This window comes from Oncorhynchus tshawytscha, unplaced genomic scaffold, assembly GCF_018296145.1.
Source record: "Oncorhynchus tshawytscha isolate Ot180627B unplaced genomic scaffold, Otsh_v2.0 Un_contig_2949_pilon_pilon, whole genome shotgun sequence".
In the NCBI taxonomy this organism is placed as follows: domain Eukaryota; kingdom Metazoa; phylum Chordata; class Actinopteri; order Salmoniformes; family Salmonidae; genus Oncorhynchus; species Oncorhynchus tshawytscha.
Window position 1 is genome coordinate 82,445 of NW_024609743.1, and position 22,592 is coordinate 105,036.

The following is a 22,592-nucleotide window of genomic DNA, read 5'->3' on the forward strand; positions in this document are numbered from 1 at the left end:
ATACTATATATCTGATTGGAGGGGGTGTATTCTATATGGTAATACTATATATCTGATTGGAGGGGGTGTATTCTATATGGTAATAAGAGTGTAATTGTCTTTTTTTCCCTGTTTTTTGGCTAACTTGTTGGGTTGACAGTCGCTGGTTCGTAGTCATGACTACCCCCTGAATTGTATTTGTGTTTATTATGGATTCTCTTCCTGGGTTACGGCAAAATTAAGGAAGTAAAAACAATTTTTTTAAACATAACAAAACATTTATTACAGAATTCACAAAACACACTTAAGTGTGTGGCCCTCAGGCCCCTACTCTACTACCACATCTCTACAACACACTTAAGTGTGTGGCCCTCAGGCCCCTACTCTACTACCACATCTCTACAACACACTTAAGTGTGTGGCCCTCAGGCCCCTACTCTACTACCACATCTCTACAACACACTTAAGTGTGTGGCCCTCAGGCCCCTACTCTACTACCACATCTCTACAACACACTTAAGTGTGTGGCCCTCAGGCCCCTACTCTACTACCACATCTCTACAACACACTTAAGTGTGTGGCCCTCAGGCCCCTACTCTACTACCACATCTCTACAACACACTTAAGTGTGTGGCCCTCAGGCCCATACTCAACTACCACATCTCTACAACACAAAATCCATGTGAGTATAGTGCGTATGTTATCATGCGTCTGTGCCTGTGTTTGTTTTACTTCACAGACCCCACTGTTCCATAAGGTGTATTTGTATCTGTAATTTTTTAAATCTAATTTTTCTGCTTGCATCAGTTACCTGATGTGGAATAGAGTTCCATGTAGTCATGGCTCTATGTAGTACTGTGGAATAGAGTTCCATGTAGTCATGGCTCTATGTAGTACTGTGGAATAGAGTTCCATGTAGTCATGCTCTATGTAGTACTGTGGAATAGAGTTCCATGTAGTCATGGCTCTATATAGTACTGTGGAATAGAGTTCCATGTAGTCATGGCTCTATGTAGTACTGTAGAATAGAGTTCCATGTAGTCATGGCTCTATGTAGTACTGTGGAATAGAGTTCCATGTAGTCATGGCTCTATGTAGTACTGTGGAATAGAGTTCCATGTAGTCATGGCTCTATGTAGTACTGTGGAATAGAGTTCCATGTAGTCATGGCTCTATGTAGTACTGTGGAATAGAGTTCCATGTAGTCATGGCTCTATGTAGTACTGTGGAATAGAGTTCCATGTAGTCATGGCTCTATGTAGTACTGTGGAATAGAGTTCCATGTAGTCATGTTCTATGTAGTACTGTGGAATAGAGTTCCATGTAGTCATGGCTCTATATAGTACTGTGGAATAGAGTTCCATGTAGTCATGACTCTATGTAGTACTGTAGAATAGAGTTCCATGTAGTCATGGCTCTATGTAGTACTGTGGAATAGAGTTCCATGTAGTCATGGCTCTATGTAGTACTGTGGAATAGAGTTCCATGTAGTCATGGCTCTATGTAGTACTGTGGAATAGAGTTCCATGTAGTCATGGCTCTATGTAGTACTGTGGAATAGAGTTCCATGTAGTCATGGCTCTATGTAGTACTGTGGAATAGAGTTCCATGTAGTCATGGCTCTATGTAGTACTGTGGAATAGAGTTCCATGTAGTCATGGCTCTATGTAGTACTGTGGAATAGAGTTCCATGTAGTCATGGCTCTATGTAGTACTGTGGAATAGAGTTCCATGTAGTCATGGCTCTATGTAGTACTGTGGAATAGAGTTCCATGTAGTCATGGCTCTATGTAGTACTGTGGAATAGAGTTCCATGTAGTCACGGCTCTATGTAGTATTGTGGAATAGAGTTCCATGTAGTCACGGCTCTATGTAGTACTGTGGAATAGAGTTCCATGTAGTCACGGCTCTATGTAGTACTGTGGAATAGAGTTCCATGTAGTCACGGCTCTATGTAGTACTGTGGAATAGAGTTCCATGTAGTCATGGCTCTATGTAGTACTGTGGAATAGAGTTCCATGTAGTCATGGCTCTATGTAGTACTGTGGAATAGAGTTCCATGTAGTCATGGCTCTATGTAGTACTGTGGAATAGAGTTCCATGTAGTCATGGCTCTATGTAGTACTGTGGAATAGAGTTCCATGTAGTCATGGCTCTATGTAGTACTGTGGAATAGAGTTCCATGTAGTCATGGCTCTATGTAGTACTGTGGAATAGAGTTCCATGTAGTCATGGCTCTATGTAGTACTGTGGAATAGAGTTCCATGTAGTCATGGCTCTATGTAGTACTGTGGAATAGAGTTCCATGTAGTCATGTCTCTATGTAGTACTGTGGAATAGAGTCGTGGCTCTATGTAGTACTGTGCGCCTCCCCATAGTCTGTTCTGGACTTTGGGGTCTGTGAAGAGACCTTTGGTGGAATGTTTTGTGGGGTATGAATGGGGTGTCTGAGCTGTGTGTTCTAGTTGTTTAAACAGACAACTTGGTGCTTTTCAACATGTCAACACCTCTCATAAATATAAGTAGTGATAAAGTCAATCTCTCCTCCACTTTGAGCCAGGAGAGATTGACATGCATATTATTAATATTAGCTCTCTGTGTACATCCAAGGGCCAGCCGTGCTGCCCTGTTCTGAGCCAATTGCAATTTTCCTGAATCCATTTTTTTGTGGCACCTGACCACATGACTGAACAGTAGTCCAGGTGCGACAAAACTAGGGCCTGTAGGACCTGCCTTGTTTATAGTGTTGTTTAAGAAGGCAGAAACTAGGACTTGTAGGACCTGCCTTGTTGATAGTGTCAATAAGAAGGTAGAAACTAGGGCCTGTAGGACCTGCCTTGTGTTAAGAAGGTAGAGCAGCGCTTTATTATGGACAGACTTCTCCCCATCTTAGCTACTGTTGTATCAGTATGTTTTGACCATGACAGTTTATATTTCAGTGTTACATCAAGCAGTTTAGTCACCCCTACTTGGTACATTTCCAAGTTATTCATTACAAGATTTAGTTGAGGTTTGGGGTTTAGTGAACGATTTGTCCCAAATACAATGCTTTTAGTTTATAGATATTTAGGACTAACTTATTCCTTGACATTCATTCTGAAACTATCTGCAGCTGTTTAAGTGTTGCAGTCATTTCAGTTGCTGTCGTAGCTGACATGTATAGTGTTGAGTCATCCGCATACATAGAAACTTCTGGCTTTACTTAAACTCAGTGGCATGTCGTTAGTAAAGATTGAAAAAGCAAGGGGCCTAGACAGCTGCCCTGGGGAATTCCTGATTCAACCTGAATTATGTTTGAGAGGCTTCCATTAAAGAACACCCTCTGTGTTCTGTTAGACAGGTCACTCTTTATCCACAATATAGCAGGGGGGTGTAAAGCCATAACACATACGTTTTTCCAGCAGCAGACTATGATTGATAATGTCAAAAGTGGCATTGAAGTCTAACAAGACAGCCCCCACAATCTTTTTTTTAATCAATTTCTCTTAGCCAATCATCAGTCATTTGTGTTAAGTGCTGTGCTTGTTGAGTGTCCTTCCCTGTAAGTGTGCTGAAAGTCTGTTGTCAGTTTGTTTACTGTGAAATAGCATTGTAAACTCAGCAAAAAAAAGAAACGCCCCATTTTTCAGAACCTTCAAAGATAATTCTTAAAAATCTAAATAACTTCACAGATCTTCATCGTAAAGGGTTTAAACACTGTTTCCCATGCTTGTTCAATGAACCATAAACAATTAATGAACATGCACCTGTGGAACGGTCATTAAGACACTAACAGCTTACAGACGGTAGGCAATTAAGGTCAGAGTTATAAAAACTTAGGACACTAAAGAGGCCTTTGTACTGACTCTGAAAAACACCAAAAGAAAGATGCTCATCTGCGTGAACGTGCCTTAGGCATGCAGCAAAGAGGCGTGAGGACTGCAGATGTGGCCAGGGCAATAAATTGCAATGCCCGTACTGTGAGATGCCTAAGACTGCGCTACAAAGAGACAGGACGGACAGCTGATCGTCCTTGCAGTGGCAGACCACGTGTAACAACACCTGCACAGGATCGGTACATTCGAACATCACACCTGCGGGACAATTACAGGATGGCAACAACAACTGTCTGAGTTACACCAGAAACGCACAATCCCTCCATCAGTGCTCAGTCTGTCTGCAATAGGCTGAGAGAAGCTGGACTGAGGGTTTCTAGGCCTGTTGTAAGGCAGGTCCTCACCAGACATCACCGGCAACAACAACGCCTATGGGCACAAACCCACCGTCGCTGGACCAGACAGGACTGGCAAAAAGTGCTCTTCACTGACGAGTCAGGGTTTTGTCTCACCAGGGGTGATGGTCGGATTCGCGTTTATTGTCAAAGGAATGAGCGTTACACCAAGGCCTGTACTCTGGAGCAGGATGGATTTGGAGGTGGAGGGTCCGTCATGGTCTGGGGTGGTGTGTCACAGCATCATCGTACTGGGCTTGTTGTCATTGCAGGCAATCTCAACGCTGTGCGTTACAGGGAAGACATCCTCCTCCCTCATGTGGTACCCTTCCTGCAGGCTCATCCTGACATGACCCTCCAGCATGACAATGCCACCAGCCATACTGCTCGTTCTGTGCGTGATTTCCTGCAAGACAGGAATGTCAGTGTTCTGCCATGGCCAGCTAAGAGCCCAGATCTCAATCCGATTGAGCACATCTGGGAACTGTTGGATCGGAGGGTGAGGGCTAGGGCCATTCCCCCCAGAAATGTACGGGAACTTGCAGGTGCCTTGGTGGAAGAGTGGGGTAACATCTCACAGCAAGAACTGGCAAATCTGTTGCAGTCCATGAGGAGGAGATGCACTGTAGTACTTAATGCAGCTGGTGGCCACACTGTTACTTTTGATTTTGTTCAGGGACACATTATTCAATTTCTGTTCGTCACATTTCTGTGGAACTTGTTCAGTTTATGTCTCAGTTGTTGAATCTTGTTATGTTCATACAAATATTTACACATATTAAGTCTGCTGAAAATAAACACAGTTGACAGTGAGAGGACATTTATTTTTTTGATGAGTTTATCTGGTCAAACACAATTGGAAACAGGCTGATTGGTCAGCTATTTGAGCCAGTAAAAGGTGCTTTAATATTCTTAGGTAGTGGAATGACTTTAGCTTCCCTTCAGGCCTGAGGGAACACGCTCTCTAGTCGGCTTAAATTGAAGATGTGGCAAATAGGAGTGTCAATATCGTCTGCGATTATCCTCAGTCATTTTCCATCCAGATTGTCAGACCCTCGGTGGCTTGTCCTTATTGTCAATACTTTGTTCACCTCTTTCACACTGACTTTACGGAACTCAAAAGTACAATTCTTGTCTGTCATAATATGGTCAGATATACAATCGATGTGTCGTGTCAGCGTTTGTTGCTGGCATGTCATCATGCCTAAGTTTGCTTATCTTGCCAATTTAAAAAAAATCCTTGAGGTAGTTTGGCAATATCAGTGGGTTTTATAATGAATGATCCATCTGATTCAATGACTGACGGAGCTGAGTTTGCCTTATTTCCCAAAATGTCATTGAAGGTGCTCCAAAGCTTTTTACTGTCATTATTTATGGCATTGACCTTTGTTTCATAGTTTCTTCTTCTTTTTATTCAGTTCGGTCACATGATCTCTCAACGTGCAGTACGTTTGCCAATCGGTTGTGCAGCCAGACTTATTTGCCATTCCTTTTGCCTCATCCATAAACGGGTGTCCTGACTCTCTGAGGTCATTAAAGATCCCATGGCACTTATCGTAAGAGTAGGGGTGTTAACCCCAGTGTCCTGGCTAAATTCCCAATCTGGCCTCAAACACCATCTTTGGTGTTTAGTATCTTTGGTGTGTAATATCTTTGGTGTTTAGTATCTTTGGTGTTTAGTATCTATGGTGTGTAATATCTTTGGTGTAGTGTAGGGGTGTTAACCCCGGTGTCCTGGCTAAATTCCCAATCTGGCCCTCAAACCATCACGGTTACCTAATAATCCCCAGTTTACAATTGGCTCATTCATCCCCCTCCTCTCCCCTGTAACTATTCCCCAGGTCGTTGCTGCAAATGAGAATGTGTTCTCAGTCAACTTACCTGGTAAAATAACGGATAAATAAAATAAAAAATAAATCCCTCTCAAACCATAAAATGTATATATTTATTTACTTTAACAGTTTTTTTTTTACAAGTCATGTTCTTAACAGCTATTAGTAACGGGGATAAGCAATTTCATAAATGTGTCAAGTGCAACGTCTGGGTTGCTTCTCATTACACACCACGGACCAACAAATATTCTTTACATCAACAACATGGGAATCACTACAAAACATATTGTATGACCTCATATACACTATATTAGGCCCAGCCTTTGGAACTGGTTTTCCTAAGTTGAGAGAATGCCAAGAGTGGTGCAAAGCTGTCATCAAGGCAAAGGGTGGCTATTTTGAAGAATCTCAAATATATTATAATTTTTTTTAAACACTTTTTTTGGTTACTACATGATTCCATATGTGTTATTTCATAGTTTTGATGTCTTCACTATTATTCTACAATGTAGACAATAGTATAAAAAATAAGAAAAACCCTGGAATGTGTAGACGTGTCCACATTTTTGACTGGTACTGTACCTCTCAGTTGATATCACATATATTATCAAGCATTTCACACACATTATCCAGATACTGACTGTTAACACCTGGTGGTCTATAGCAGCTTCCCACTAGAATGGGCTTTGGGTGAGGCAGATGAACCTGTAGCCATTATTACATCAACAGTATTTAACATGAGATCCTCTCTCATCTTTACAGGAATGTGGTTTTGAATATAAATAGCCACACCTCCACCATTGGAATTCCTGTCTTTTCTAGTAAATGTTATAACCATGTATTGCTACCACTGTATCATTAAAGGTATTGTCTAAGTAGAGTTTCAGATATAGTCAGAATATGAATGTAATCTGTTACTAGCAAGTTATTAATTTCATGAACCTTGTTTCTTAATTAATTATGTTAATGTGGGCTATTTTTGAGCACTTTTCTGTGATGCTTGCTTGTTTTCATTGCTTTACTGGGAAACTTATCAGAAGTAGACATTTTCATGTTATTTATGTTAGTGCAGGGTGAGCTTCACACGGTGGACTTCCTCCTAGGGCAAAGCCGCATCAGTATTAACAGCATAAATCTGGTTCCTAGGCACGTGATTGCTGCGTACAATAGATGTAGTATATGGTGATCCAATGTGATTTGGTCAACAGGTGCCAGGATGCAGGATATGGACATCATGGATCTGCACCCCTCCCCTACACCTGAGGTTGAAGACTTTCTGCCAGGTAACCCTGGACTAAACACGGATCTACAGATATATAGTTACCCTGGACTAAACACAGAGATATAGTTACCCTGGACTAACACAGAGATATAGTTACCCTGGACTAACACAGAGATATAGTTACCCTGGACTAACACAGATATATAGTTACCCTGGACTAAACACTGTTCTACAGAAATATAGTTACCCTGGACTAACACAGAGATATAGTTACCCTGGACTAACACAGAGAAATAGTTGCCCTGGACTAACACAGAGATATAGTTACCCTGGACTAAACACTGTTCTACAGAGATATAGTTACCCTGGACTAACACAGAGATATAGTTACCCTGGACTAAACACTGATCTACAGATATATAGTTACCCTGGACTAACACAGAGATATAGTTACCCTGGACTAACACAGAGATATACTTACCCTGGACTAAACACTGATCTACATAGATATAGTTACCCTGGACTAACACAGAGATATAGTTACCCTGGACTAAACAATGTTCTACAGAGATATAGTTACCCTGGACTAACACAGAGATATAGTTACCCTGGACTAACACAGAGATATAGTTACCCTGGACTAACACAGAGATATAGTTACCCTGGACTAAACACTGATCTACAGAGATATAGTTACCCTGGACTAACACAGAGAAATAGTTACCCTGGACTAACACAGAGATATAGTTACCCTGGACTAACACAGAGAAATAGTTGCCCTGGACTAACACAGAGATATAGTTACCCTGGACTAAACACTGATCTACAGAGATATAGTTACCCTGGACTAACACAGAGAAATAGTTGCCCTGGACTAACACAGAGATATAGTTACCCTGGACTAAACACTGTTCTACAGAGATATAGTTACCCTGGACTAACACAGAGATATAGTTACCCTGGACTAAACACTGAGCTACAGATATATAGTTACCCTGGACTAAACACTGATCTACATAGATATAGTTACCATGGACTAACACAGAGATATAGTTACCCTGGACTAAACACTGATCTACAGAGATATAGTTACCCTGGACTAAACACTGAGCTACAGATATATAGTTACCCTGGACTAAACACTGATCTACATAGATATAGTTACCATGGACTAACACAGAGATATAGTTACCCTGGACTAACACAGAGATATAGTTACCCTGGACTAAACACTGATCTACAGAGATATAGTTACCCTGGACTAACACAGAGATATAGTTGCCCTGGACTAAACACTGATCTACAGAGATATAGTTACCCTGGACTAACACAGAGATATAGTTACCCTGGACTAAACACTGATCTACAGAGATATAGTTACCCTGGACTAACACAGAGATATAGTTACCCTGGACTAAACACTGATCTACAGAGATATAGTTGCCCTGGACTAACACAGAGATATAGTTACCCTGGACTAAACACTGTTCTACAGAGATATAGTTACCCAGGACTAACACAGAGATATAGTTACTCTGGACTAACACAGAGATATAGTTACCCTGGACTAAACACTGTTCTACAGAGATATAGTTACCCTGGACTAACACAGATATATAGTTACCCTGGACTAAACACTGATCTACAGAGATATAGTTGCCCTGGACTAACACAGAGATATAGTTACCCTGGACTAAACACTGATCTACAGAGATATAGTTACCCTGGACTAAACACATAGATATAGTTACCCTGGACTAACACAGAGATATAGTTACCCTGGACTAAACACTGATCTACAGAGATATAGTTACCCTGGACTAAACACATAGATATAGTTACCCTGGACTAACACAGATATATAGTTACCCTGGACTAAACACTGATCTACAGAGATATAGTTACCCTGGACTAACACAGAGATATAGTTGCCCTGGACTTAACACTGATCTACAGAGATATAGTTACCCTGGACTAACACAGAGATATAGTTACCCTGGACTAACACATAGATATAGTTACCCTGAACTAGCCTGTTATCGCTGTTAGCTCTGTTAGCTCTGTTAGCCCTGTTAGCTTTGTTAGCCCTGTTAGCCCTGTTATCTCTGTTAGCCCTGTTAACTCTATTAGTTATGTTAACTCTGTTAGCCCTGTTATCCCTGTTAGCTCTTTTAGCCTTGTTAGCTCTGTTAGCTCTATTAGCTCTGTTAGCTCTGTTAGCCCTGTTAGCCCTGTTAGCTCTTTTAGCCTTGTTAGCTCTGTTAGCTCTGTTAGCCCTGTTAGCCTGGCCCCAGAGCAGGTTTGTACCTGGCTAAATGGTGAACCACTTTTGTGGTACCAGTTATCCTGAATTTAACTCAAGAGTTGACCAAAGTTACCTTGGTAGTTTATAGGACTCAGGTAACCGTGCAACAATTACCTTGGTAGTTATAGGGCTACCAGGTAACCATGCAACAATTACCTTGGTAGTTATAGGGCTACCAGGTAACCATGCAACAATTACCTTGGTAGTTATAGGGCTACCAGGTAACCATGCAACAATTACCTTGGTAGTTATAGGGCTACCAGGTAACCGTGCAACAATTACCTTGGTAGTTATAGGGCTACCAGGTAACCATGCAACAATTACCTTGGTAGTTATAGGGCTACCAGGTAACCATGCAACAATTACCTTGGTAGTTACACATAACACTGTTCTACAAAGGACAATGTTCAGAAACTTTTAGTTCCGTATGGATAACTCACACACGCGCACGCACAATGTTAAACCCTGCACCCAAACCACAGGAGGTTGGTGGCACTTTAATTTGGGAGGACGGGCTTGTGGTAATGGCTGGAGAGGACGAGGTGGAATGGTATCAAACACATGGTTTCCATGGTTTCCATGGTTTCCATGGTTTCCGTGGTTTGATGCCATTCCATTCGCTCCGTTCCAGCCATTGTTACGAGCCGTCCTCCAATCAGCAGCAGTCCCCCCGAAACACTGTTCTATAAAGGGGAACTGTTCATTACAAAACATTTAGTTCCACATATTCACACACACACACACACACACACACACACACACACACACACACACACACACACACACACACACACACACACACACACACACACACACACACACACACACACACACACACACACCTACACACACACACACACACACACCTACACACACACACACACACACACACACACACACACACACACACACACACACACACACCTACACACACACACACACACACACACACACACACACACACACACACACACACACACACACACACACACACACACACACACACACACACACCTACACACACACACACACACACACACACACACACACACACACACACACACACACACACACACACACACACACCTACACACACACCTACACACACACCTACACACACACACACACACACACACACACACACACACACACACACACACACTACACACACACACACACACACACACACACACCTACACACACACACACACACACACACACACACACACACACACACACACACACACACACACACACACACACACACACCTACACACACACACACACACCTACACACACACACACACACACACACACTGCAGCAAAACCCTGTCCTATAAAGGGAACTGTTCTTCTATACAGGACATAGTGTTGATGAAGGGACATGATTAGAGGACATTAAGTCCCTCAACTCTGTACCGTAACCCTCTATTCCTCCTCCATTAATCCACCTTCCTGTCTCCCTGTTCCTCCTCTATTCCTCCTCCAGAAATCCACCTTCCTGTCTCCCTGTCCCAATATTCCTGTTCCTCCTCTATTCCTCCTCCAGAAATCCACCTTCCTGTCTCCCTGTCCCAATATTCCTTTTCTCCCGACTTCGTTTGTGTCTCCATCTCCTAATAGTCCTGCTCACCTTGGAAAGGTGTCTTTCCGGGTGCCCCAAGAACCTTTCACGAGGGAACGGATATAGTTGTTCACTTATATATTCACTTCACTTCCTGTTTAGTCACAGCCAGGGAGGTGATTGGCTGTTTAGTCACTGCCAGGTAAAGTGATTGGCTGTTTAGTCAGAACCAGGGAAGGTGATTGGCTGTTTAGTCAGAACCAGGGAAGGTGATTGGCTGTTTAGTCAGAACCAGGGAAGGTGATTGGCTGTTTAGTCAGAACCAGGGAAGGTGATTGGCTGTTTAGTCAGAACCGGGGAAGGTGATTGGCTGTTTAATCAGAACCAGGGAAGGTGATTGGCTGTTTAGTCAGAACCAGGGAAGGTGATTGGCTGTTTAGTCAGAACCAGGGAAGGTGATTGGCTGTTTAGTCAGGACCATTGAAGTTGATTGGCTGTTTGACTGTTCTCTTCCTGTTTCTCAGAATTAGACCTGGATGGCTTTCTGGAACACGAAGATTTTCCTTTTGACTTCAATGGTAAGTTCACACACACACACACACACACACACACACACACACACACACACACACACACACACACACACACACACACACACACACACACACACACACACACACACACACACACACACACACACACACACACACACACACACACACACACAGTGACTGGCTGATTGACTCAAAGCATTTTTCTCCCGTTTCAGATGCGCTGTTTGACCTGGACTTTAGTGTGGACATACAGACTGGTAAGGAATTTAGAACAGGTGCTTCTAGTCATTGTGTTTCTATACCTGGTGAGTTCCCAGAGTCGCTCCACTTTAGTGTGGACATACAGACTGGTAAGGAATTTAGAACAGGTGGTTCTAGTCGTTGTGTTTCTATGATGCCGTCTGTCTGTTCTACTGGTTGTGTTTCTATGATGCCGTCTGTCTGTTCTAGAGGTTGTGTTTCTATACCCGGTGATGCCGTCTGTCTGTTCTAATGGTTGTGTTTCTATACCTGGTGATGCCGTCTGTCTGTTCTAATGGTTGTGTTTCTATACCTGGTGATGCCGTCTGTCTGTTCTAATGGTTGTGTTTCTATACCTGGTGAAGCCGTCTGTCTGTTCTAGCGGTTGTGTTTCTATGATGCCGTCTGTCTGTTCTAGTGGTTGTGTTTCTATGATGCCGTCTGTCTGTTCTAGTGGTTGTGTTTCTATGATGCCGTCTGTCTGTTCTAGTGGTTGTGTTTCTATGATGCCGTCTGTCTGTTCTAGTGGTTGTGTTTCTATGATGCCGTCTGTCTGTTCTAGTGGTTGTGTTTCTATGATGCCGTCTGTCTGTTCTAGTGGTTGTGTTTCTATGATGCCGTCTGTCTGTTCTAGTGGTTGTGTTTCTATGATGCCGTCTGTCTGTTCTAGTGGTTGTGTTTCTATGATGCCGTCTGTCTGTTTCTAATGGTTGTGTTTCTATACCCGGTGATGCCGTCTGTCTGTTCTAATGGTTGTGTTTCTATGATGCCGTCTGTCTGTTCTAGTGGTTGTGTTTCTATGATGCCGTCTGTCTGTTCTAGCAGTTGTGTTTCTATGATGCCATCTGTCTGTTCTAGTGGTTGTGTTTCTATGATGCCGTCTGTCTGTTCTAGCGGTTGTGTTTCTATACCCGGTGAAGCCGTCTGTCTGTTCTAGCGGTTGTGTTTCTATGATGCCGTCTGTCTGTTCTAGCGGTTGTGTTTCTATACCCGGTGACGCCGTCTGTCTGTTCTAGCAGTTGTGTTTCTATGATGCCGTCTGTCTGTTCTAGTGGTTGTGTTTCTATGATGCCGTCTGTCTGTTCTAGTGGTTGTGTTTCTATACCCGGTGAAGCCGTCTGTCTGTTCTACTGGTTGTGTTTCTATGATGCCGTCTGTCTGTTCTAGCGGTTGTGTTTCTATACCCGGTGACGCCGTCTGTCTGTTCTAGCGGTCGTGTTTCTATGATGCCGTCTGTCTGTTCTAGTGGTTGTGTTTCTATGATGCCGTCTGTCTGTTCTAGTGGTTGTGTTTCTATGATGCCGTCTGTCTGTTCTAGCGGTTGTGTTTCTATGATGCCGTCTGTCTGTTCTAGTGGTTGTGTTTCTATGATGCCGCCTGTCTGTTCTAGTGGTTGTGTTTCTATGATGCCGTCTGTCTGTTCTAGCGGTTGTGTTTCTATGATGCCATCTGTCTGTTCTAGCGGTTGTGTTTCTATACCCGGTGACGCCATCTGTCTGTTCTAGCGGTTGTGTTTCTATACCCGGTGACGCCATCTGTCTGTTCTAGCGGTTGTGCTTCTATACCCGGTGACGCCGTCTGTCTGTTCTAGCGGTTGTGTTTCTATACCCGGTGATGCCAGGTCCCAGAGTCAACTCTCTCACTTCCTCTGTCTGGTGTGGTGTGTAGGTGAGGTTGCCATACCGACAGCTGTGGCCGAGCCAGGCGACCAGAAACAGAACTGCGAGACACAGAGAGGTAAACGCGCCTCATTCAGATATAAAAGGCTTGGCGTATTAAAGACTTTAAGAAACTTGTTGTTGCTGCTTGACTTATTATTATTATGATTTTTAAATGGCTTCCTCACCATCTTAAATAAACATGCCTCATTCAAGAAAGTTAGAACCAGGAACAGATATAGCCCTTGGTTCTCCCCAGACCTGACTGCCCTTAACCAACACAAAAACATCCTATGGCGTTCTGCATTAGCATCGAACAGCCCCCGTGATATGCAGCTGTTCAGGGAAGCTAGAAACCATTATACACAGGCAGTTAGAAAAGCCAAGGCTAGCTTTTTCAAGCAGAAATTTGCTTCCTGCAACACAAACTCAAAAACGTTCTGGGACACTGTAAAGTCCATGGAGAATAAGAACACCTCCTCCCAGCTGCCCACTGCACTGAAGATAGGAAACACTGTCACCACTGATACATTTTTCTACAGCTGGCCATGCTTTCCACCTGGCTACTCCTACCCCGGTCAACACCCCTACACCCCCCACAGCAACTCACCCAAGCCTTCCCCATTTCTCCTTCAACCAAATCCAGTCAGCTGATGTTCTGAAAGAGCTGCAAAATCTGGACCCCTACAAATCAGCCGAGCTAGACAATCTGGACCCTTTCTTTCTAAAATGATCTGCTGAAATTGTTGCCACCCCTATTACTAGCCTGTTCAACCTCTCTTTCGTATTGTCTGAGATTCCCAAAGATTGGAAAGCTGCCGCGGTCATCCCCCTCTTCAAAGGGGGAGACACTCTAGACCCAAACTGATAGAGAACTATATCTATCCTACCCTGCCTTTCTAAGGTCTTTGAAAGCCAAGTCAACAAACAGATTACTGACCATTTTGAATCCTACCATACCTTCTCCGCTATGCAATCTGGTTTCAGAGCTGGTCATGGGTGCACCTCCGCCACGCTTAAGGTCCTAAACGATATCTTAACCGCCATCGATAAGAAACATTACTGTGCAGCCGTATTCATCGACCTGGCTAAGGCTTTCGACTCTGTCAATCACCACATCCTCATCGGCAGACTCAACAGCCTTGGTTTCTCAAATGATTGTCTCGCCTGGTTCACCAACTACTTATCTGATAGAGTTCAGTGTGTCAAATCGGAGGGCCTGTTGTCCGGACCTCTGGCGGTCTCTATGGGGGTGCCACAGGGTTCAATTATTGGACCGACTGTCTTCTCTGTATATATCAAGTATGTTGCTCTTGCTGCTGGTGAGTCTCTGATCCACCTCTACGCAGACGACACCATTCTGTATACTTCTGGCCCTTCTTTGGACACTGTGTTAACAACCCTCCAGACGAGCTTCAATGCCAAACAACTCTCCTTCCGTGGCCTCCAACTGCTCTTAAATGCAAGTAATACTAAATGCATGCTCTTCAACCGATCGCTGCCCGCACCCGCACGCCTGACTAGCATCACTACTCTGGACGGCTCTGACTTAGAATATGTGGACAACTACAAATACCTGGGTGTCTGGTTAGACTGTAAACTCTCCTTCCAGACCCATATCAAACATCTCCAATCCAAAGTTAAATCTAGAATTGGCTTCCTATTTCGCAACAAAGCATCCTTCACTCATGCTGCCAAACATACCCTTGTAAAACCGACCATCCTACCAATCCTCAACTTTGCTGATGTCATTTACAAAATAGCCTCCAATACCCTACTCAACAAACTGGATGCAGTCTATCACAGTGCCATCCGTTTTGTCACCAAAGCCCCATATACTACCCACCACTGCGACCTGTACGCTCTCGTTGGCTGGCCCTCGCTTCATACTCGTCGCCAAACCCACTGGCTCCATGTCATCTACAAGACCCTGCTAGGTAAAGTCCCCCCTTATCTCAGCTCGCTGGTCACCATAGCAGCACCCACCTGTAGCACGCGCCCCAGCAGGTATATCTCTCTGGTCACCCCCAAAACAAATTCTTCCTTTGGCCGCCTCTCCTTCCAGTTCTCTGCTGCCAATGACTGGAACGAACTACAAAAATCTCTGAAACTGGAAACACTTATCTCCCTCACTAGCTTTAAGCACCAGCTGTTAGAGCAGCTCACCGATTACTGCACCTGTACATAGCCCACCTATAATTTAGCCCAAACAACTACCTCTTTCCCGACTGTATTTATTTTATTTATTTATTTATTTATTTTGCTCCTTTGCACCCCATTATTTTGATTTCTACTTTGCATATTCTTCCACTGCAAATCTACCATTCCAGTGTTTTACTTGCTATATTGTATTTACTTTGCCACCATGGCCTTTTTTTGCCTTTACCTCCCTTCTCACCTCATTTGCTCACATTGTATATAGACTTGTTTCTACTGTATTATTGACTGTATGTTTGTTTTACTCCATGTGTAACTCTGTGTCGTTGTATGTGTCGAACTGCTTTGCTTTATCTTGGCCAGGTCGCAATTGTAAATGAGAACTTGTCCTCAACTAGCCTACCTGGTTAAATAAAGGTGTTCTCAACTGGCCTACCTGGTTAAATAAAGGTGTTCTCAACTGGCCTACCTGGTTAAATAAAGGTGTTCTCAACTAGCCTACCTGGTTAAATAAAGGTGTTCTCAACTGGCCTACCTGGTTAAATAAAGGTGTTCTCAACTAGCCTACCTGGTTCAATAAAGGTGTTCTCAACTAGCCTACCTGGTTAAATAAAGGTGTTCTCAACTAGCCTACCTGGTTAAATAAAGGTGTTCTCAACTAGCCTACCTGGTTAAATAAAGGTGTTCTCAACTGGCCTACCTGGTTAAATAAAGGTGTTCTCAACTAGCCTACCTGGTTAAATAAAGGTGTTCTCAACTGGCCTACCTGGTTAAATAAAGGTGTTCTCAACTAGCCTACCTTGTTAAATAAAGGTGTTCTCAACTGGCCTACCGGGTTAAATAAAGGTGTTCTCAACTAGCCTACCTGGTTAAATAAAGGTGTTCTCAACTGGCCTACCTGGTTAAATAAAGGTGTTCTCAACTAGCCTACCTGGTTAAATAAAGGTGTTCTCAACTAGCCTACCTGGTTAAATAAAGGTGTTCTCAACTAGCCTACGTGGTTAAATAAAGGTGTTCTCAACTAGCCTACCTGGTTAAATAAAGGTGTTCTCAACTAGCCTACCTGGTTAAATAAAGGTGTTCTCAACTAGCCTACCTGGTTAAATAAAGGTGTTCTCAACTAGCCTACCTGGTTAAATAAAGGTGTTCTCAACTAGCCTACCAGGTTAAATAAAGGTGTTCTCAACTCGCCTACCTGGTTAAATAAAGGTGTTCTCAACTAGCCTACCTGGTTAAATAAAGGTGTTCTCAACTAGCCTACCTGGTTAAATAAAGGTGTTCTCAACTGGCCTACCTGGTTAAATAAAGGTGTTCTCAACTAGCCTATCTGGTTAAATAAAGGTGTTCTCAACTAGCCTACCAGGTTAAATAAAGGTGTTCTCAACTAGCCTACCTGGTTAAATAAAGGTGTTCTCAACTTACCTACCTGGTTAAATAAAGGTGTTCTCAACTGGCCTACCTGGTTAAATAAAGGTGTTCTCAACTAGCCTACCTGGTTAAATAAAGGTGTTCTCAACTAGCCTACCTGGTTAAATAAAGGTGTTCTCAACTGGCCTACCTGGTTAAATAAAGGTGTTCTCAACTAGCCTACCTGGTTAAATAAAGGTGTTCTCAACTGGCCTACCGGGTTAAATAAAGGTGTTCTCAACTGGCCTACCTGGTTAAATAAAGGTGTTCTCAACTAGCCTACCTGGTTAAATAAAGGTGTTCTCAACTAGCCTACCTGGTTAAATAAAGGTGTTCTCAACTGGCCTACCTGGTTAAATAAAGGTGTTCTCAACTAGCCTACCTGGTTAAATAAAGGAGAAATAAAAATAAAAATAATTAATAAAATACTTAAATAAGCTGTTGTTTCTGCTTGACTTATTAAAGACTTAAATAAGCTGTTGTTTCTGCTTGACTTATTAAAGACTTAAATAAGCTGTTGTTTCTGCTTGACTTATTAAAGACTTAAATAAGCTGTTATTTCAGCTTGACTTATTAAAGACTTAAATAAGCTGTTGTTTCTGCTTGGCCGTAGCAGAAGCCTGCACTCACAACGGCCCTCTCATATAGAGGTATGACGTCAGCAACAGTTGGTTGATTGGTTGATTGAAACAACAGTGTCCTCTGTGATGTTGTCCCTGACAGAGCTTGGTGACGGACAGAGGAAGAGAGAGACAGAGATTGGTGACAGACAGAGGAAGAGGGGATCGACAGAGGCTGGTGACGGACAGAGGAAGAGGGGATCGACAGAGGCTGGTGACGGACAGAGGAAGAGGGGATCGACAGAGCCTGGTGACAGACAGAGGAAGAGAGCGAAGAGGAGAGCGACAGCGCCTGGTGACGGACAGAGGAAGAGAGAGACTCAGACAGACTCTCCCATCAGAGGTAAGAACCAACTCTGTTTCTACCTTCTCCCTTATCCCTGAAGTGTACACTCCATCACTCTCCCTTATCCCTGAAGTGTACACTCCTTCACTCTCTCTTATCCCTGAAGTGTACACTCCTTCACTCTCCCTTATCCCTGAAGTGTACACTCCATCACTCTCTCTTATCCCTGAAGTGTACACTCCTTCACTCTCCCTTATCCCTGAAGTGTACACTCCTTCACTCTCTCTTATCCCTGAAGTGTACACTCCTTCACTCTCCCTTATCCCTGAAGTGTACACTCCATCACTCTCTCTTATCCCTGAAGTGTACACTCCTTCACTCTCCCTTATCCCTGTAGTGTACACTCCATCAGTCTCTCTTATCCCTGAAGTGTACACTCCTTCACTCTCCCTTATCCCTGAAGTGTACACTACACTCCTTCACTCTCCCTTATCCCTGAAGTGTACACTCCTTCACTCTCTCTTATCCCTGAAGTGTACACTCCTTCACTCTCTCTTATCCCTGAAGTGTACACTCCTTCACTTCCTTACCCTGAAGTGTCTCCCTTATCCCTGAAGTGTACACTCCATCACTCTCCCTTATCCCTGAAGTGTACACTCCATCACTCTCTCTTATCCCTGAAGTGTACACTCCTTCACTCTCCCTTATCCCTGTAGTGTGCACTCCATCACTCTCTCTTATCCCTGAAGTGTACACTCCTTCACTCTCTCTTATCCCTGTAGTGTGCACACCCTGACCAAACCAAAATAAAAAAGTCTCTCTAAGATCAGGATGTGACAGTACCCCACCCAAAGGTGCGGACTTCGGCTGCAAAACCTGAACCTATAGGGGAGGGTCTGGGTGGGCATCTACCCGCAGTGGCATCTCTGGTGCGGGACGTAGACCCCGATCCACCTCTGGCTCACCCCATTTTGGTGGCGCCTCTGGTGCGGGGACTCTCGCCGCGGGCCCCAGACTGGGGACTCTCGCCGCGGGCCCCAGACTGTCTTTACTTCAGTTCCTCTACAGTGAGGTAGTGTGGCTGAGAGACTGGTGTAAAGGAACGTGGGTTCAGTTCCTCTACAGTGAGGTAGTGTGGCTGACAGACTGGTATAAAGGAACGTGGGTTCAGTTCCTCTACAGTGTGGTAGTGTGGCTGAGAGACTGGTATAAAGGAACGTGGGTTCAGTTCCTCTACAGTGAGGTAGTGTGGCTGAGAGACTACAGTGGTAGTAAAGGTATAAAACGTGGGTTCAGTTCCTCTACAGTGAGGTAGTGTGGCTGAGAGACTGGTATAAAGGAACGTGGGTTCAGTTCCTCTACAGTGAGGTAGTGTGGCTGAGAGACTGGTATAAAGGAACGTGGGTTCAGACTAGTGTGGCTGAGAGACTGGTAAAGGAACGTGGGTTCAGTTCCTCTACAGTGAGGTAGTGTGGCTGAGAGACTGGTATAAAGGAACGTGGTTCAGTTCCTCTACAGTGAGGTAGTGTGGCTGAGAGACTGGTATGAACGTGGGTTCAGTTCCTCTACAGTGAGGTAGTGTGGCTGAGAGACTGGTATAAAGGAACGTGGGTTCAGTTCCTCTACAGTGAGGTAGTGTGGCTGACAGACTGGTATAAAGGAACGTGGGTTCAGTTCCTCTACAGTGAGGTAGTGTGGCTGACAGACTGGTATAAAGGAACGTGGGTTCAGTTCCTCTACAGTGTGGCTGACAGACTGGTGTAAAGGAACGTGGGTTCAGTTCCTCTACAGTGAGGTAGTGTGGCTGAGAGACTGGTATAAAGGAACGTGGGTTCAGTTCCTCTACAGTGAGGTAGTGTGGCTGAGAGACCGTGGGTTCAGTTCCTCTACAGTGAGGTAGTGTGGCTGAGAGACTGGTATAAAGGAACGTGGGTTCAGTTCCTCTACAGTGAGGTAGTGTGGCTGACGTGGGTTCAGACTGGCTGAGAGACTGGTATAAAGGAACGTGGGTTCAGTTCCTCTACAGTGAGGTAGTGTGGCTGAGAGACTGGTAGTGTGGCTGAGAGACTGGTGCGGGTTCAAAGAACGTGGGTTCAGTTCCTCTACAGTGAGGTAGTGTGGCTGAGAGACTGGTAAAGGAACGTGGGTTCAAAGTGAAGTGTGGCTGAGGGTTCAGTTCCTCTACAGTGAGGTAGTGTGGCTGAGAGACTGGTATAAAGGAACGTGGGTTCAGTTCCTCTAAAGGAGACGTGGGTTCAGTTCCTCTACAGTGAGGTAGTGTGGCTGACAGACTGGTATAAAGGAACGTGGGTTCAGTTCCTCTACAGTGAGGTAGTGTGGCTGAGAGACTGGTATAAAGGAACGTGGGTTCAGTTCCTCTACAGTGAGGTAGTGTGGCTGAGAGACTGGTATAAAGGAACGTGGGTTCAGTTCCTCTACAGTGAGGTAGTGTGGCTGAGAGACTGGTATAAAGGAACGTGGGTTCAGTTCCTCTACAGTGAGGTAGTGTGGCTGAGAGACTGGTATAAAGGAACTGGGTTCAGTTCCTCTACAGTGAGGTAGTGTGGCTGAGAGGTATAAAGGAACGTGGGTTCAGTTCCTCTACAGTGAGGTAGTGTGGCTGAGAGACTGGTATAAAGGAACGTGGGTTCAGTTCCTCTACAGTGAGGTAGTGTGGCTGAGAGACTGGTATAAAGGAACGTGGGTTCAGTTCCTCTACAGTGAGGTAGTGTGGCTGAGTGAGACTGGTATAAAGGAACGTGGGTTCAGTTCCTCTACAGTGAGTGTGGTAGTGTGGCTGGGTTCAGAGTGAGGAGTGTGGCTGAGAGACTGGTATAAAGGAACGTGGGTTCAGTTCCTCTACAGTGTGGCTGACAGACTGGTGTAAAGGAACGTGGGTTCAGTTCCTCTACAGTGTGGCTGAGAGACTGGTATAAAGGAACGTGGGTTCAGTTCCTCTACAGTGAGGTAGTGTGGCTGAGAGACTGGTATAAAGGAACGTGGGTTCAGTTCCTCTACAGTGAGGTAGTGTGGCTGAGAGACTGGTATAAAGGAACGTGGGTTCAGTCCCTCTACAGTGAGGTAGTGTGGCTGACAGACTGGTATAAAGGAACGTGGGTTCAGTCCCTCTACAGTGAGGTAGTGTGGCTGAGAGACTGGTATAAAGGAACGTGGGTTCAGTTCCTCTACAGTGAGGTAGTGGCTGAGACTGGTATAAAGGAACGTGGGTTCAGTTCCTCTACAGTGAGGTAGTGTGGCTGAGAGACTGGTATAAAGGAACGTGGGTTCAGTTCCTCTACAGTGAGGTAGTGTGGCTGAGAGACTGGTATAAAGGAACGTGGGTTCAGTTCCTCTGAGAGACAGTGAGGTAGTGTGGCTGAGAGACTGGTATAAAGGAACGTGGGTTCAGTTCCTCTACAGTGAGGTAGTGTGGCTGAGAGACTGGTATAAAGGAACGTGGGTTCAGTTCCTCTACAGTGAGGTAGTGTGGCTGAGAGACTGGTGTAAAGGAACGTGGGTTCAGTTCCTCTACAGTGAGGTAGTGTGGCTGAGAGACTGGTATAAAGGAACGTGGGTTCAGTTCCTCTACAGTGAGGTAGTGTGGCTGAGAGACTGGTATAAAGGAGACGTGGGTTCAGTTCCTCTACAGTGAGGTAGTGTGGCTGAGAGACTGGTATAAAGGAACGTGGGTTCAGTTCCTCTACAGTGAGTAGTGGCTGAGAGACTGGTATAAAGGAACGTGGGGTTCAGTTCCTCTCACAGTGAGGTAGTGTGGCTGAGAGACTGGTATAAAGGAACGTGGGTTCAGTTCCTCTACAGTGTGGCTGAGAGACTGGTGTAAAGGAACGTGGGTTCAGTTCCTCTACAGTGAGGTAGTGTGGCTGACAGACTGGTATAAAGGAACGTGGGTTCAGGTCCTCTACAGTGAGGTAGTGTGGCTGAGAGACTGGTATAAAGGAATAAATCAAACTGAATATTTTTTTTGTGTTCTCTGTAGGTTGTGCTGGTTCTCCTCCCCTCTCGGCCGTGACTCTCTCTCCTCCTCCCAGGCTTGTCCAGATCGCTCCTTCTCTCCTTTACATTCCTGGGTTTGGGACTGCTACTTTCGTCTCTTCGTGTAGCAGTAAGTGTGATGATGATGATGATATGGGCTGGTTTCCCCACGATGAAGAGTTAATGCTGGACTCATAAAGCACTTTCAATGGAGATGTTTCATATCGTCCATCTGTGGAGAGAGAGAGAGGAGAGAGAGAGAGAGAGAGGGAGAGAGAGAGAGAGAGAGAGAGAGAGGGAGATGGAGAGAGAGGGAGATGGAGAGAGAGGGAGAGAGAGAGAGGGAGAGAGAGAGAGAGAAAGGGAGATGGAGAGAGAGGAGGAGAGAGAGAGAGAGAGAGAGAGAGAGAGAGAGAGAGAGAGGAGAGAGAGAGAGAGAGAGAGAGAGAGAGAGAGAGAGAGAGAGAGGGAGATGGAGAGAGAGAGAGAGAGAGAGAGAGAGAGAGGAGAGAGAGAGAGGGACGGAGAGAGAGAGAGAGAGAGAGAGAGAGAGAGAGAGAGAGAG

At 44.5% G+C, this 22,592-nt stretch overlaps 1 protein-coding gene across 1 annotated transcript in view; it reads left to right on the forward strand.

Moving 5' to 3' along the window:
* The window catches only part of ciita (class II, major histocompatibility complex, transactivator), a 55,145-nt gene that overhangs the window by 5,526 nt on the left and 27,027 nt on the right, over nucleotides 1–22,592 (forward strand). Inside the window, exons 2-7 of the mRNA XM_042317481.1 lie at nucleotides 7,230–7,304; nucleotides 11,637–11,690; nucleotides 11,882–11,923; nucleotides 13,575–13,643; nucleotides 17,852–18,091; nucleotides 22,032–22,157. Of these exons, the coding sequence (XP_042173415.1) occupies nucleotides 7,230–7,304; nucleotides 11,637–11,690; nucleotides 11,882–11,923; nucleotides 13,575–13,643; nucleotides 17,852–18,091; nucleotides 22,032–22,157 (606 nt within the window). The remainder of the gene's footprint in view (nucleotides 1–7,229; nucleotides 7,305–11,636; nucleotides 11,691–11,881; nucleotides 11,924–13,574; nucleotides 13,644–17,851; nucleotides 18,092–22,031; nucleotides 22,158–22,592) is intronic.